The following is an 18,142-nucleotide window of genomic DNA, read 5'->3' on the forward strand; positions in this document are numbered from 1 at the left end:
TTTGAACTGCATCAAATGGTTAGAGCACCGAAAGAGGCCAATTGGCCCATCTGTGTGCTCCCTCTCTGTTAGAGCTAGTTGTCCTGACATCCTGGCCCCGTACCCTTGCAAATTATTTTTTTCAAATAATTATCCAATTCCCCCTTGAAAACCAGGATTGAATTTGCCTCCACCGCACTCTCAGACAGTGGATTCCAGATCCTAACCACAGACTGCATTTTAAAGTTTTTTTCCTTATGTCATTTTGGTTCTTTCCCATTCAGCTATAATCAGTCTCTTCTGGGTCTTGATTCTTCCTTTTTAATTTTTTTATCCCTATCTGTTCAAACCAGACTTCTTATGATTTTGATCAAACCATCCTTTTGCAAGTTCAAAATAACTTCCTTGTTTTTGTACATGTTGCCCCATATATAAGCCTAGAATCCTGAATACTGGATTAACTATTTTCTGATCCTGTCCTGCCCACTACAGAACTATGTGCACATGTTCCAGATACCTCTGCTGACTTTCCCCACCCACCCCCTAAGAAATGTATCCGGTTAATTTTGGCTTTGATTATTGTTTTTGAAACTTTGACATGACTGAGATTAAACTGACTGTCCTGTATTTGCTGGGCTTACCATTGCACTTTCTTTTGAACATAGGCGGAAAATTTGTGATTCTTCAGTCTTCTGGTAGTACTCACTAATCTAAAGAACCTTGGAAGCTGATGCCATCATGATCCTTTGGATGCATCACATCTTATCCTGGGGGACTTAGCAACTTCAAACTTAATCAGCCATCCCAAATATTTTTATGAATTTTTAGTCCATCTTGTATCCTATCTTGTTCCTCATTAACTATGATTTTGTCACAACTCAGGATAGCATGCTGGAAATCAAGCTCTGGTATTCTTGAAGTTGTCACAAAATTTAAATTTTTTTAAAAGAAATTTGCAAAGTCCCCAAACTAGCCTATTTTCACATCCAGGTTGGTCGAAAGCACAGACCAGATTCCTTTGTTAGCTACAGGTGACCACGTTAAGCTAAATTAAATAAACTCGACAAATCAAAGCTGTAAACCCTTTGTGAACTCTTCCTTACACACCCACAGACAGACAAGCATATACAGGGGAAAAAGAAACTGCTGGATGTCTTGAAACGCATAAAGGTGGATAAATCCTAAGGACCTGATCAGGTGTACCATAGAACTCTGTGGGAAGCTAGGGAAGTGATTGTTGGGCCCCTTGCTGAGATATTTGTATCATCAGTAGTCACAGGTGAGGTGCTGGAAGACTGGAGGTTGGTTAACTTGGTTTCACTATTTAAGAAAGATGGTAAGAACAAGCCAGGGAACTATAGACCAGTGAGCCTGACGTCAGTGGTGGACAAGTTGTTGGAGGGAATCCTGAGGGACTGATGAGGGATAGTCAACATGGCTTTGTGCTTGGGAAATCATGTCTCACAAACATGATTGAGTTTTTTGAGGAAGTAACAAAGAGGATTGATGAGGGCAGAGTGGTGGATGTAATCTATGAGGACTTAAGTCAGGCGTTTGACAAGGTTCCCCATGGGAGACTGGTTAGCAAGGTTAGATCTCATGTAATGCAGGGAGAACTAGCCATTTGGATACAGAACTGGCAGAACGATTCAGACAAGAGTTACAAGGATGTTGCCAGGGTTGGAGGATTTGAACTATAGGGAGAGGTTGAATAGGCTAGGGCTGTTTTTTCTGGTGTGTCGGAGGCTGAGGGGTGACCTTATAGAGGTTTATAAAATCATGAAGGGTATGGATAGGGTAAATAGACAAGGTCTTTTCCCAAGAGTAGGGGAGTCCAGAACTAGAGGACATAAGGTTTAGTGTGAGAGGGGAAACATATAAAAGGGACCTAAGGGGTAACCTTTTCATACAGAGGATAGAACGTGTATGGAATGAGTTGCCAGAGGAAGTGGTTGAGGCTGGTACATGTGCAGCATTTAAAATGCATCCGGATGGGTATATGAATAGGAAGGGTTTGGAGAGATATAGGCCGGGTGCTGGCAAGTGGAACTAGGTTAGGTTGGGATATCTGGTCAGCATGGACGAGTTGGACTGAAGGGTCTGTTAACTGACAACCTTGTTGGCAGGCTGAGGGCGTTTCTTGTTGATAATTGGTCCCAACTCCGCAAACCAATCAGTTACCAACCAGTAAGCGACTCCTTAACTCCAGATCATCTGCACATTGCTGGAACCTGCAGCTAAGCAAAGAGCTCACAGTAGGTGTCCAATTCTTTACTTTCAAAACGTGTAGCCATCCTTGTAAATCCCTGATTTAAAACAGTTCTTTCTTATTTAAGTCCAGGTTTTTAAAGAAGCAGAAAAATAAAAAAGACATTGACTTGCATCAGTCTTTACTAAGAAGAAGTCAAAGTACTTCAGACATGCTCCTTGTCTCCACCTTTCTGGTCCTGCCCCTTTTATTCCCTTTAATGTCCCTTTTTATGTTAGTTGCTAACCTCTTCCAGTACTCTTATTTATTTCTGTTATTTTGTTGTTCACTTCCCTTCTGAACTTTCAATATATGTCCTGGTTCTCACTTGCATTATCAATTTGACATCTGACACATGGACCCATTTTCTGCTTTATCTTACTCTTGAACTCTTGCTCATCTTAGGAACTTTTGCTTTGACTACTGTACTCAACCCTGTCCTGAATGTACCTTGACTGTACCTGAGCCAGCATTTCTTTACTGGAATTAAAGGGTTGCCTTCATTCTCTTGCCTGTCAAACTTTGATTCTAGTTTAACTGGGTTGGATTCATTCTCATCCAACTGAAATCGGCCCTTCCCCAAATAATTGGTTTTGCTTGGATTTCTCCTTTTCCTTTTCCGTAGCTAACCTGAAGCTTATGATAGTAACAACACTGTCCCCAATATGTAGTATTATTGCAGCCTTCCAAGCAGTTTCAATCACCGTAAGGTGTGACAAAGCAAGATAGAAAAGAATCACGTTTATCCAGCTAGAAGGTTGGGCAGAGAAAAAGTTGGTGATACTGCATCTGAACAGATCTGATGAAGCACCAACAACCTGAAATGTTAACTTTGTTTATCTTTCTGCAGATGCTGCAGACCTGCTATTACTAACATTTTCTGTTTTTATTTCTGAGAAGCTGGCCAAGCAGTTCTGCATTCAAGGAATAAAGTGAAAAATTAGATTTAAGAAAGTAAATAAAAAGTTTTTCAATAGAGTAATAATCTGAGACATTTACTCCAAAGGCATATAGACTGAGTAAACTACATAGTAACCTTGAAAATCAAATCATAAAACTGTCTCTGTGAATTTACCTAAAACATTTCCTGTACCAGCAGAATTAATTCAACTGTTCGATTAAATACCAGTGCTTTCAATTACATTTTATTCGCACAAATTATTATACTCAAAACCATTATTTGCCAAAAAAAACTTCTTCTTACAATGATTTTTACTGTTATTTATGTTAGATAAGATTATATTCCCTACAGTGTGGAAACAGTCCTTTGGCCCGACAAGTCCACACTGACCCTCCGAAGAGCAACCCACCCAGACCCATTTCCCTCTGACTAATGCACCTAACCTATGGGCAATTTAGCATGGGCAATTCACCTGGCCTGCACATCTTTGGATTCTGGGAGGAAACCGGAGCACCTGGAGGAAACCCACGCAGACACGGGGAGAATGTGCAAACTCCACACAGACAGTTGCCTGAGGCGGAAATCGAACCTGGAACCCTGGTGCTGTGAGGCAGCAGTGCTAACTACTGAGCCACCGTGCCTCTCCGTTGGTTCAAAGAGCCCGGGAAATCGGTGCAGGAATACCTAGTGTTCTAAGACCTGCTATCTTCAGCTGATTCTTCATTGACATTTTTTCCACCATAAAGTCTGAAACCAAGAGGGTTCATTGATGATTGTGTGCGATGTTTTGCAATATTTGCAACTCCTCAGATACTGAAGTGATCTGTTTCTGTATGCAGCAAGACCTGCATCGATTCTCCTGCTCCTCGGATGCTGCCTGGCCTGCTGTGTTTTTCCAGCACCACATTTTTCAACTCTGGTCTCCAGCATCTGCAGTCCTCACTTTCCGCAGCAAGACCTGGACAATATCCAGGCTTGGGATGGTAAGTGTCAGGCAATGATCATCTGCAATAAGCGAAAAAATCTTTAACCATTGGCCCTTGACATTTATTGGCATCACCAATAAATAGTGAATCTTCCACTATCAACCTCCTACAGGTTATCATGATTGAAAAGTGAACTGAACTGACCACATGAAACGCTGTGGCAACAACAGGTCAGAAACTGGCACTTCTGCAGTGAGTAACTTGTCTCCTGAATCCCTGATTCTTGTCCACTATTTACAAGTCTGAAATGTGATCGACACTATATATTCAGGCGAAAGTGAGGACTGCAGATGCTGGAGATTAGAGTCAAGAATGTGGTGCTGGAAAAGCACAGCAGGTCAGGCAGCATCCGAGGAACAGGAGAATCAATGTTTCGGGCAAGAGCCCTTCATAATGAATTCCTGATGAAGGGCTCTTGCCCGAAATTCAATTCTCCTGCTTCTAAGATGCTGCCTGACCTTTCCCAGTACCACACTCTTGATTGTATATGCTCAAGTAATAGTCGCTCTCATGTAAAAGTCGATTCCCTATTTTTAGCCAAAAGAGCTGGAATTTTCCATATCTTGTGTAAAAATCGACCCTAGTTCTTCACAGCTAACAGATCAACATTTATGAGTCAGTATGCAGGCAGTCACGCTACCCTCTGGCTTTCCAGTCCCCTGGCCATCATGCTCCATTCCAGGTTTACAAATTACTGTAATTTGTTGTTTACTTCTTTCATTGTTTAGAGATCAGTTGGGCTTCTGTTAATGATACAGTATGAATTTTGATAGGCATGAATTTTAGCCACTCAAAAGTAGTATCCATGTAATTGGCGACCCAATAAATTTAACCTTAAAATGTCGTCAAAACATTTTGACTATTACTCAAGTAGTACAGTCATGGAGATGTATAGCACAGAAACAGACCCTTCGGTCCAACTCGTCCATGTTGACCAAATTTCCTAAATTAATCTGATCCCAATTGTCAGTATTTGGCTCGTATCCCTTAAACCCTTCCTATTCATATGCCCATTCAGACACCTTTGAAGTGCTGTAATTGTACCAGCCTCCTCCACTTCCTCTGGCAGTTCACTCCATATATGCATCACCTGCTGTGCGAAAAAGTTTCCTCTTAGGTCCCTTTTAAATCTTTCACCTCTCGCCTTAAACCTATGTCTTCTAGTTTTGGACTCCCATACTCTAGGGAAGAGACCTTGAATATTCACCTTTATCCTTGCTCCTCATAACGTCTATAGTGTCACCCCTCAACCTATCATGCTGCAGGAAAAAAAGTCACAGCCAATCAGCCTCCCTATAGCTCAAACCCTCCAACCATGGCAACATCCTTGTAAATCTTTTCTCAACCCTTTCAGTTTCACAACATCCTTCCAGTAGCAGGGAGACCAGAATTGCACACAGTATTGCAGAAGTGGCCTAAGCAATGTCCTATACAGCCGTAAAATGACCTCCCAATCTGTTTACTCAATGCACTGAACAATAAAGGCATGCGTATCAAACATCTTCTTCACTACCCTGTCTACCTACAGCTCCACCTTCAAGGAACTGTGAATCTGCACCCCAAGGTGGCTTCGCTAGGCAACACTGCCCAGGCCCTGGGTAGCTCCTATACATTTGAAAAGCTTGCTGTCATGGAAGACAAAGCAGCCCGTTTAATTACACCCTCATCCACCACCTTCAGCCTTCTCTCCCTTCGAGAGCATTGTTCGTGGTAACTATGTGTATCATCTAAAGGTGCACTGCAGTAACTCACCATGTCTCTGCTGACGGCAGCTCCTACAGCAACCTACACTAAGAATGACAAGGCAACATTTGCATGGGAACTGTATCACTTGCAAGTTCTCCTTCAAGCCATGCATCATTCTAACCTGGGACTATGTTGCTGTTCCTTTTCTGTCTTAGGGAGTTCTAGATTTTGGAACTAAAACAGCATTGTATGTGTCCCTGAACACCAGAGACTGTAAGGGCTCAGGAAGGCAGGTCACCACTGCATTCTCCAGGGAAATTTAGAAGGGGCAATAATTACTGGCCTGGTGAATGATGCCTGTTTACCACACACAAATAACAAGAAAGTTTGATTTGGAATTTTTTGCTAAATGTCTACTAAACATTCTCCACTCAGTGTCATTTCAATATCCTCAGGATCAAAATCTACGTTCCTCAGTGTTGAAGTATGAATATTTGATTGTCAGTATTATTTTACATTTTCAGTGAATCTGTCTAGTTTTCATTGGTTGTTGAAGCATTTCATTTCATTATCAAATGCATTAGAATTTCTTCCTTGTTGAGAAAATATAGAGATTTCTTCATGGTCCTACTCAACTGTTACTTCTTTTTGATGTTTTTCAAAAAGTGTTCTGACTCAGTTATTCTTTTCACAAGAACATTCTGGATAGGGTGGCTCATTTAATGGTGCCAATCAGACTTTGGTATTTGCACAATACAATGGAAATGGGTGTCTCCAAACCCACCCCCCCCAACACACACACACAACACACTTTGTTGAAGTTCGATATTCTTATATCACAGATCTACTATTTTGGCTAATGCCCGATTTTGGTTCTGACTCGTAATTTTGGTGAGGATTAAAGATGAAATCATCTTTAACAAGTACAGCTATCTTTACGTGCAGAACATGCTCTTGCAATCAGTTGCTCTGTTGACTTCTTGCTTTAGCTCTTTTCTAATTAATGCTAAGCAATCTCGATCAACGTTTTGCTCTACCATCTTCATTTTCCTTGGTCTGCAACCTGCATTGCTTTTCCTCACCAAGTAAAAATGCATAGTGTCTGAGAATATTATTAGAATTAGACAAATATGAGGAACAAAAGAAATTAAGTATGAAAGAAGGCCTGTGCTTTATGAAAAATTTGTTGCACTTTTTTTTTGCTACCTGTGGTTGAATTTGGTTATGCATATCTATATTACAGTATCAGTGGAAATACAGTGTAGACAGGACTTTTTCTTTTATATGTAGTACTTTGCACTTGGAGAAGATGGTCCATCAATATTTAAATACTTTAAATTACCTTTTCATGATGCCTGTGGTTAATTGAGTCAGTTGCAATTTTCCATCATTGTGGTACCACAATAATTTTATTGAAAATCTATTGCTTAGATTTTGGAATTTGGTAGCAGCATGAAAGTTCAGTAGCACAGCGATGAACTGACTTGGTTTCCTGTGTTTGTGGAACAATACTGCTGTGAAGTATCAATGAATAGTTTGTAAATATAGGTTGTTAATTGCTATTTTTTCTTTTCAGATATCCTAAAATACACATAAAAACTGCCCTTGTGGATGCCCATCTGTACTGCATGAAAAAATGGGTTCTGGACTTCCTTGTGGAAAACAAGTAAGGGGTTATACCATTATTGCACAATTATCTTTGCAATGCGCTTCAAACATTAAGCACTATTCAAAATATACTTATAATGGAAACGTCACTGGTGAATGTCACGGAAATTGACTTTAACTAACTTGAAATTTTGGTCTCAAAACATATATTCCTATATCTAAACTTTCGTACAGCGAGAAAATGTTTGTGCTTATGAAAGGATGTACTTAATCATTAAGTTTCAAGTAGTTTTGGGAAATTCTCTGCTGTAGTACCAGAACAGCTAATCTTTCAATTCGTGTACCAGGTTATCAAGAGAAAAACTAGTATTACGGTAATAATGTCATAAATAGCTTTGTCACAACAATATTGACTCTCTGATACTTTAATAACTTGCCTCAACTTCCAGTTCAGAAGTAATAGGTTAAAACCTCACTTCATGACTTGACTGCATAAGCTAGGCTAGGGATTCTGCTAAATGTTTGGAGTTGTGCACTCCGATGCGACAGTGACTGCTGGTAAACTCCAACCAAGTGGCAACAGCTGTGAGGACCCTTAAAATCTCTATTTGTTTTCTTAATTGTGGGCCTGGTCTAATTATCCAATCTTGAAGGCCTGAACCCTGTCCTAAAAAAACTAACAGGAAGGTAATTTTCTTTACTTAAAAATCCTCTGGATTACAGGGGAACCTCGATTATCCGAAGGAGATCGCGAGGTCAATCTCTCCAACACTGTCCTGTGCAGGGCAAACATGGAACCTGTCAATAATTTCCAGTAAAAGGTTATGTGTGTAGCTGTGTCTGTGCACTATTTGGAGACTTACCCCACAGAGGCAGCTGCAGCAGCAGCAACAGTCTTATTGTTGGTGTGCAGTCCGGATGCCCCGGAGAGGGGCCGGGGGTGGGGGTGGCGGGGACTGTGATGGGGGCGGGGGATCGGTTTGGACCGGGTTGGGGGGGTGGGGGGGGGGGGCGGGTTTGGACCGGGTGGGGGGGCGGTGGTGGGGTTGGACCGGGTTGGGGGCGATTTGGACAGAGTTGGGTGCGGGGGGCAGGTTTCGACCAGGTTGGGGACGGGGGTGGGGGTGGGGGGAGGTGGGTTTGGACCAAATTGGGGGTGGGGCGGGGTTGGCCAGGGGCGGTGTTGGGAGCAGGGCCTCGTGTGCTGTGCTGCTGCAGACTCCTGAACGGGGAGCAGACTTTAAAACTCCGAGCTCCAGAGGAAAAGCATTTAATCGATTTTCCAAATATTCGATTTTCTGAACGAAATAGTGCCTGCCCATCTCGTTTGGATAATTGAGTTTCCACTGTATACAGCTTTCACCCTTGTCACCCACATAGGCCACTGAGCCCCTCCCTCCCGCACTCTCATGCATCTGCTTCCTTCTGCTCTGACACGAATTCCCTGCCCCTACTCTGAAACCTGCAGACCCAGTAATTTCTGAGTACCAAAATGGGATTATGATGACAAAAAGTTTGGGAAGCATTGATCTAGGCTTCTGAGAAGAAGTGGTGCGCCCATAGAAATATTGTTATACAATTGTTATTGTTATCAGACCATTCATGTAGCCACAAAAAATCAATTTTCAGTTTATAAAGTTAATATTGCGTAGTTGAAACTTTATTGCTGGAACAGCACAGCAGGTCAGGCAGCATCCAGGGAACAGGAGATTCGACGTTTCGGGCACAGGCCCTTCTTCAGGGCCTGTGTTGCGTAGTGACTTTCAGAAGTCATAACTGATACACTGTATTACTGACTTATGCAAGCTTTGAAACATGTAAGAGATCCCAGACACACAGTCAGTTGAAACAAGCCAGTCTTTGACATGCAACTTCAGCTTAACTTATTTCAACTACTATTAAAAACTAGTCTTCTGTTTAAAATAATTAGTTCATCCACATGTTTTAAAGGTGAATCCAAACTAGGACCTTCATTGGTTAAAAAAATCAGTGGCCTTCAAGACACCTTTTTCCTTGTGCCAGAATTTATTGACTGAAAAGCTACAAAGCACTCACCACATCCCTCAGTGCTACCAGCTTCCCATTTATAATTACACACATTTGATCAATAAACCTCAGTCAGCAGCTTACTCCTTGCAATACGGACAGATTCCCTCCTGTTTGATTAACTTTAAAAAAAACATAGAACAATCATTGAGCAGAAAATAATGAACGATAAACAGAATTTTTTTTTATATTGTATGTTTTATAATAGTCTTCCATGTTTATAATGCTTTTCATGCAAACAAAAGCATTTATCACATCTTTAGTCAAAAAATGAACTGAAAATACATTTTTTGTTATATTCTTACAACCCCTCTTTGAGGATCTCCAATAATTTCTTTGGAAAAGCACTTTATTTTGTGCAACAGTTTGGCTGGCATTACCCACTTTATTTTTGACATTTCTTTCTTTCTAGCACTTACTTTATGCTGCAGCATCAATCCTGGAACTGGTTGCAGTGTCATCCTTTGTCAAACGTACATTGTCTCAAAGAGAGCAGTTATTCACATAACCCTTAATGGAATGACTCTTCATAGGTTACTCCTTGCATAGGAATTCTTTTAGAATTTTGGATAAAAACACTCCTGCACTTATAGCTTCTATTAGTGCCAATCTTTCAACAGCTAAGGTACATCTAACTGTCCTCTTTATTTCCTTGACTTCCTAGACCAACAAGTAACATCTATTATTCTTTTCCACCACAACTGCCATTCTCAAATAGCCATATGGAAGACCAAAACGTCGATTTTGCTGCTCGTCGGATGCTGCCTGAATTGCTGTGCTCTTCCAGCACCACTGATCCAGAATCTGGTTTCCAGCATCTGCAGTCATTGTTTTTACCTATATGGAAGACAATGTCTGAAGCATCACTAAAATACGCCTGCTTCATATTTTCGGGGTTACACAAGGATGGGACTCGAGTTTACATCTTCCTGAACTTAATTTCTTTAATGTTTCATTGTGATTTTGTGGTTCTGTGATTTGCTTTCAATTGCTGCATATTTCTTCACAGTACTCACTTCTAATACATTATTATTGGTATTAGATCTAGTGAGAGTGCATAAGCAATTTAACTGCCCAGTCAAAATTCTTCACTGATCTGTTTCTTCCCTGGATGTAAAATCATCTTTTTGCGAGGACTTGACCTGATTTGTCCGGATGTGATTAACACTTGCCAAGAAAGATTGTTAATCCAATGTCATTCCTGATTTATTCTGCTTAATATCTAAATATTGCTAAGCTTTGTATTTAAAGCCTGACTTTCACTTTGAATTCCCTTTTAATTTTATCTACCAAACAATGCTCAAAATGCAGAAAGTCATGCCTGTTAGTTTCATTCTGTGATAACAGCAGCTAGATCTGCTTTGTGCTGAATGTAGCTTACCTTCATCAAGACTGACCTAAATATCAACCAATAAACACACTTGTTTAATATCCATAGCTTCCCTTCTATCTCACCTGCTTCTTTAATTGATTTCATAAATGCTTCTATTTGAATCTTTTCACCTTGTAAAAATGCCACTTTTGTATCAATTGACCTATAACCCAAGAGTGAGTTGCTAAAAGAGCTAAGATGATCACCAAATTTGTCTTCAAACCATTGAGCTATCTGTCTGGTTCTAACCTTGCATGTCTTATCAGTAAGCTCTGTATCTGTGCATATTCATCTGTAAGATAAGGCTGTCTTCCCCTATCTGGTTAATTGGTGTATTATCTAAATTGTTTTCAGCTATCTAATGTTTTGGCTTCTTTGATTCAAATTCCTCTAATTTGTATGTAGCCTATAGGCAGGGCAAATGTTAATTTGATACTTGGTTTATGAATTTTAATGAATCATCTTATCTATCACCAAGTGATTCTTTTTTCACATGCCCATTCCTAAATGGATTTTCAACTGCTGTGTTCATTGCCACACTATCCACATGCTCACGTGTTTCTAAATTAATTGATGGCACATTCCCATCATTGTCTGTTAGGAATTTAGCTGGTGCCCAAGAATAATCACCATCCATTTTTCCATTACCTTATTCACATTTACTCTTTTCTGTTAAAATGTGCTGTTGTCGTCGAGAGAAGTCTAAATGCTAGATTTTTTTACTTTTATGCCATACTTTTAAGTTAATTGCCAGAACTTTGTTAAAATCTCTAGCTAATGGGAATTTCAATTGGGTGATGTTGTCCTTTTTTTTTTACAGATACCACTTTTTTCACTGATCTCTTTTGTATGTTTAGTGTACATATTAACCCATGCTCCTTCATCATTTAACTGTGAACTAGTGGATGGGAAAACTGTCAATGTAGTTTTGAAACATTTAGCTTTTTTCCCTTTAAACTCTTACTTTCTGATACCAATAACTCCTGCCAAATTGCTTATTTAGAGAAGTCCATTTTTATTAGTAGAATAACCTCTGGATTGTGTAAATTTATAAATTCACTGATTTTGCAAAAACAATTGCCATGTCATGTTGCATATAATGTTTCCTTTGAGCTTTATTCACGTATGGCCTGCTCAATGATAAGAGTATTTCACTTGCAATACTGTGCTGATAATGTCATTATCTCCAGATATTTTACAGGCAAATCGCCACTCTTTTGGGTGACTTCATTGTGATGTTATTTCCAAAACTAAATTGTGAAGAACTTTCAAAATTCTTAAAATTTATTTCAGTCATTTAAAAATCTAAGTAAGGATTTAACCAGTTCCCCTCCACATTCTGGACGTGCATCTGGTGTCCAAAGCCACACAGTTTTTTGAAGTTCATTTATGGGATGAGGGCTTTGTTGGCTAGCCCAATATTTATTACACATCCAAGAGGGCAGTTAAGAGTCACCTACATTGCTGTGGGTCTGGAGTCACGTGTAGATCAGACCAGGTAAGGATGGCAGTTTCCTTCCCTAAAGGACATTAGTGAACCAGATGGGGTTTTCCGACAATCGGCAATGGATTCCTAGTCATTGTTAGACTCTTACTTCCAAATTTGTTTTTTATTGAATTCAGATTCCACCATGGCAGGATTTGAACCTGCGTGCCCAGAACATACCTGGGTCTCTGGATTAACAGTCTAGCGATAACACCGATAGGTCATTACTTTCCCTAAATGAGTTAATAAGTCCACAATTAAAACATTTTCATGACTGACTGAAGCTCCTAGTGACTATTGTAGTTGCAATTCCCTCTCTCAGATCAGTATCCACAATCATCTCCTTCCAAACCCTGCATGAAATGTTTAATTTCAAAATCATTATTCTTCCATTTAGACAAATCATTTTATAATCCATGTTTTGAGTCATGTATAAAATACATGATTTAATGTGCTTGGTGTTCTTTCTTCTGTTATGGGTCCATAGCTCCTGTCATCTATTATAATTTTCAAATATATCTCTGTTCTTACTCTTTTGGTTCCAATTCTTCTTCTGCATAGATGTTTGGAACACATATCTGGGTAGCTTTGCAATGGTGCCACCACTGAATCTTCCATTTTTTGTGTATCTATTGGACCTCTAACTTGAACCATGAATACCACTGGGAATTAATGTTTTCAGTTTTTTTTTAAGACTTCGTACACTTGATCCAAGACTAAGCTGCTTTCTAATAATCTAAGCTGAAAATGTGTTGCTGGAAAAGAGCAGCAGGTCAGGCAGCATCCAAGGAGCAGGAGAACCGACGTTTCGGGCATGAGCCCTTCTTCAGGAATGAGGAAAGTGTGCCAAGCAGGCTAAGATAAAAGGTAGGGAGGAGGGACTTGGGGGAGGGGCGTTGGAAATGCGATAGGTGGAAGGAGGTTAAGGTGAGGGTGATAGGCCGGAGTGGGGGTGGGGGCGGAGAGGTCAGGAAGAAGATTGCCGGTTAGGAAGGTGGTGCTGAATTCGAGGGTTGGGACTGAGACAAGGTGGGGGGAGGGGAAATGAGGAAACTGGAGAAATCTGAGTTCATCCCTTGTGGTTGGAGGGTTCCTAGGCAGAAGATGAGGCGCTCTTCCTCCAGCCGTCGTGTTGCTATGGTCTGGCGATGGAGGAGTGCAAGGACCTGCATGTCTTTGGTGGAGTGGGAGGGGGAGTTGAAGTGTTGAGCCACGGGGTGGTTGGGTTGGTTGGTCCGGGTATCCCAGAGGGGTGTTTTCTGAAACGTTCCGCAAGTAGGCGGCCTGTCTCCCCAATATAGAGGAGGCCACATCGAGTGCAGCGGATGCAGTAAATGATGTGTGTGGAGGTGCAGGTGAATTTGTGGTGGATATGGAAGGATCCCTTGAGGCCTTGGGGGGAGGTGTGGGCGCAAGTTTTGCATTTCTTGAGGTTGCAGGGGAAGGTGCCGGGAGTGGAGGTTGGGTTGGTGGGGGGGTGTGGACCTGACGAGGGAGTCACGGAGGGAGAGGTCTTTTCGGAACGCTGATCGGGGAGGGGAGGGAAATATATGCCTGGTAGTGGTGTCCGTTTGGAGGTGGCAGACATGACGACGGATGATACGATCATCCGTCGTCATGTCTGCCACCTCCAAACGGACACCACTACCAGGCATATATTTCCCTCCCCTCCCCTATCAGCATTCTGAAAAGACCACTCCCTCCGTGACTCCCTCGTCAGGTCCACACCCCCCCCACCAACCCAACCTCCACTCCCGGCACCTTCCCCTACAACCTCAAGAAATGGAAAACTTGCGCCCACACCTCCCCCCTTACTTCCGTCCAAGGCCCCAAGGGATCCTTCCATATCCACCACAAATTCACCTGCACCTCCACACACATCATTTACTGCATCCGCTGCACTCGATGTGGCCTCCTCTATATTGGGGAGACAGGCCGCCTACTTGCGGAACATTTCAGAGAACACCTCTGGGACACCCGGACCAACCAACCCAACCACCCCGTGGCTCAACACTTCAACCCCCCCTCCCACACCACCAAAGACATGCAGGTCTTTGGACTCCTCCATCGCCAGACCATAGCAACACGACGGCTGGAGGAAGAGCGCCTCATCTTCCGCCTAGGAACCCTCCAACCACAAGGGGTGAACTCACATTTCTCCAGTTTCCTCATTTCCCCTCCCCCCACCTTGTCTCAGTCCCAATCCTCGAACTCAGCACCACCTTCCTAACCTGCAATCTTCTTCCTGACCTCTCCGCCCCCACCCCCACTCTGGCCTATCACCCTCACCTTAACCTCCTTCCACCTACCGCATTTCCAACCCCCCTCCCCCAAGTCCCTCCTCCCTACCTCTTATCTTAGCCTGCTTGGCACACTTTCCTCATTCCTGAAGAAGGGCTCATGCCCGAATCGTCGATTCTCCTGCTCCTTGGATGATGCCTGACCTGCGCTTTTCTAGCAACACATTTTCAGCTCTGAACTCCAGCATCTGCAGTCCTCACTTTCTCTTTCTAATAATCTAACTCCAGTTAACACTAGATGACTATCCCCATTCAGTATTTTAGCATAATAAAGACAAGCACTGAATGTGGTATTTTAGAATATAACTCTTTCAGTCATGTGTATGTAATCTTCAGACTTGGTTAGATAGTCTTCGATTGAATAACCATCTGACTTTTTAAACTTTATCAAAGACTGTCCATGCCTCGTATGTGTTTAACAGGTGGTCTCTCTTATAAATTTTGTCCATAGCTGTTAACAGGTTATCCAAACCTTCCTCAGGAATATGGGGATAGTGCTGGAAAATGGTGTAAAGATAGTTGATCAGCCGTGATTTAGAACAGCGGAATAGGTTTATGAAGCTGAAGGACCTATTCCTGTCTTAAGGTTTAAATGGTTCAAGAAAGCAGCTCATCACCACCTTCTCAACGGCAGCTAGGGATGGGCAATAATGCTGACCAGCCAGTGATGCCCAAATCCCACAGGAGAATTTAAAAAAGCTTAAATTATCACGTGGGTTAGTTTCTTAGCCATGTTGATAACACTCCAAATAGACCAGCACTGTTATGAGGCAAGCTATATGTACATATTATCTCTGTATGTCAATAGAATTGGGTTTCAGTCCATGCACTTGCATAAAACTACAGAAGATTATTTATTAATTTTCACAAACTTCATTACATTCAGTGAAGCATTACAAATCTCATTTAGATATCGCCTAAAATAATCTACACATGAAAGACCCATAACAATTTGTGACAAATGGAAATTTTCCATGTCACACTTACTGAACAAAAGAATTTTGAAAAAAAAAATTCCTTTCACAGAAGCAATCCGAGCAGTGCAAAACACATCTATTTGATCTCAATTTTGTATTTGCTGTAATCACAATGTCAGGTGCACCCAGCTTCCCATTAGCAACATAATAAAACATTATGTAGTACAATGCTTCTGTACTTGTAAAACAGCAGTGTAAAATCTTCCAATCTGGGGCGAAATAAGGGTTGGAATTCCTATTTCTGACTTTAATCAGCGAAACAAAAACTACTTTCCTCTGAGCAGTGCAGTAGAAAATATGCTAGTAACATAAAGAATAGTGAATGGCCGATTGGATCAATAAATCTGTCCCTTTGCATAACCTTAACCTCACCCCTTCCCAACTGCCTGTTCTCTATATCCATCAATCCAAGCATCTCCTGAGACTCATGTGAATTGCATATTGGAACATATTACTCACTTCAGTGTGATAACTTGCTGCATAATGTCAAGATTGTGAAATACAGGCTTTGTAATTCCAAAGTAGCAAGACTTGACTATATATTTATTATTTTTGTAACTATTCATTTTTAAATAAACATCATAAAAACATAGTAATCCTGTTACCATCATTGCTGTAAAAAGCATATTGCTGAGAAAGCGAGCACAAGTGAACGCTGTTAAATTTTATTTGATTTTTTTATTACAAACTGTATACTATTTTCTCAAATAGTTTACTTAGGCCTAAAAAAGCGTTTCTGTCTCTTTGAAACTATCCAGTAAAGTATCATTCCAAGTTTTCCTTATGCTGTTAATGTAAAATTGGCGGAAATAAACTTAACTATACAAATGTTTATTTAAATTCCAAGATTTTAGTAACAATAAAAGCAGTCAGAATCTCTTTAATAAGACCAACATACGGTATGCAGATGGCAGGTAGGCATTCGTAGTCTGAGCTGAGTCTCTTTTAGAAATTTGTTTTTATTATTTCTTGAAATGCATCTTTCAGGCAGCTGTATTTGGGCCACCAGCTCCAGCATCAGATTTTGCTAGGCTCTCCTGGGCTTAAGGATCATGCCAGGAAACCTATGTTACAGTTGTGATATAAAGGAGCGCTTAGGGAAAAGTTAATAGTTTAGTCTGGGCTCCACCTTGACATAAATCCAACAGGGTCTCCTTGTAAGGTGTTCATACAGTAAAACAGAAATCTGCCCGACCTACATAAAAAGATATCACATTTGCATGAAACATATTCAGGAGGGTTTGTAAACCTTTAACACTCTCAACAATGTGCCTCGTTAGAAAATATGAACACCTTTTGTCCACTAAACTTGCAGAATAATTTTATACACTTTGTTACACCTGGTACATTGAAGACAAAAGTGATAGACAGCTGGAATTCTCTCTTTATTTGAACTAATATACAGGTTTATAAAATTATGAGGGGCATGGCTAGGGTAAGGAGACAAGGTATTTTTCTTGGGGTGGGGAGTCGAAACTAGAGGGCATAGTTTTAAGATGAGAGGGGAAGGATCTAAAAGGGGCCTGAGGGCCAACTTTTTCACGCAGTGGGGGGTGCATGTATGGAATGAGTTGCCAAAGGACATGGTGGAGGCTGGTACAATTGCAACATTTAAAAGGAATCTGGATGGGTATATGAATAGAAGGGGTTTAGAGGGATATGGGCCAAATGCTGGCAAATGGGACTAGATTAATTTAGGATATCTGGTCAGCATGGACGAGTTGGACCTAAGGGTCTATTTCCATGCTGTACTTCTCTAACTCTAACGAAATAACACTAAAAAATCAGGTTTATAGTAATTTCCAATGATTTGATTATCGAGTTTAAAGCTCTGAAAAGCAATATCTAGGTAATTAAAATAAGCGCTGGATATTACTCTTAAAGTCAAAAAGTGTGGCACTGGAAAAACGCAACACATCAGGCAGCATCCAAGGAGCAGGAGAGTTGACATCTTCAGGAATGTCGGGTGGTGTGGGGTGGCGCAAGGGGGCTGAGAGATAAATGGGAGGGGTTGGGGCTGGGAGGAAAGTAGCTTGGAAGGTGATAGGTATATGACGGTGGGGAGTGATGGTGATAGGTCTGTGCAAAGAGTGGAATGGATAGGTGGGAAGGAAGATGGACGGGTAGGACAATTCAAGAGGGCGATGCCGAGTTGGAGGGTTGAATCTGGGATACGGTTGGGGGAGAGGAGATGAGGAAACTGGTGAAATTGACATTGATGCTGTGTGATTGGAGGCTCCCAAGGCAGAAGATGAGGCGTTTCTTCTCCAGGCATAGGGTGGCTTGGATTTGGCTTTGGAGGAGGCCCAGGACTTGCATGTCTTTGGTGGAGTGGGAGGGGGAGGTGGAGTGGTTGGCCACAGGGCAGTAAGGTTGTTGGGGTCAGCCACAGGACCACCTATCGCCTTCCAAGCTACATTCCATCCAGCCTCACCTCCTATTTATCTCTCAGCCCTCTTGGGCCTCCCACACATTCCTGATGAAGGGCTTATGCCAGAAACATCAACTCTCCTGCTTCTCAGATACTGCCTGACCTGCTATGCTTTTTCAGCG

At 41.5% G+C, this 18,142-nt stretch overlaps 1 protein-coding gene across 2 annotated transcripts in view; it reads left to right on the forward strand.

Moving 5' to 3' along the window:
* The window catches only part of eif2b3 (eukaryotic translation initiation factor 2B, subunit 3 gamma), a 142,682-nt gene that overhangs the window by 60,114 nt on the left and 64,426 nt on the right, over nt 1-18,142 (forward strand). For both annotated transcript variants that reach the window (XM_087990539.1, XM_043699051.2), the window contains exon 6: nt 7,377-7,466. In XM_087990539.1, coding sequence (XP_087846665.1) covers nt 7,377-7,466 — 90 coding nt within the window. The remainder of the gene's footprint in view (nt 1-7,376; nt 7,467-18,142) is intronic.

Source organism: Chiloscyllium plagiosum, unplaced genomic scaffold, assembly GCF_037043375.1.
Source record: "Chiloscyllium plagiosum isolate Xiang-an unplaced genomic scaffold, Cpla_swu_hap1 HiC_scaffold_9, whole genome shotgun sequence".
NCBI classification, from domain to species: Eukaryota; Metazoa; Chordata; class Chondrichthyes; order Orectolobiformes; family Hemiscylliidae; genus Chiloscyllium; species Chiloscyllium plagiosum.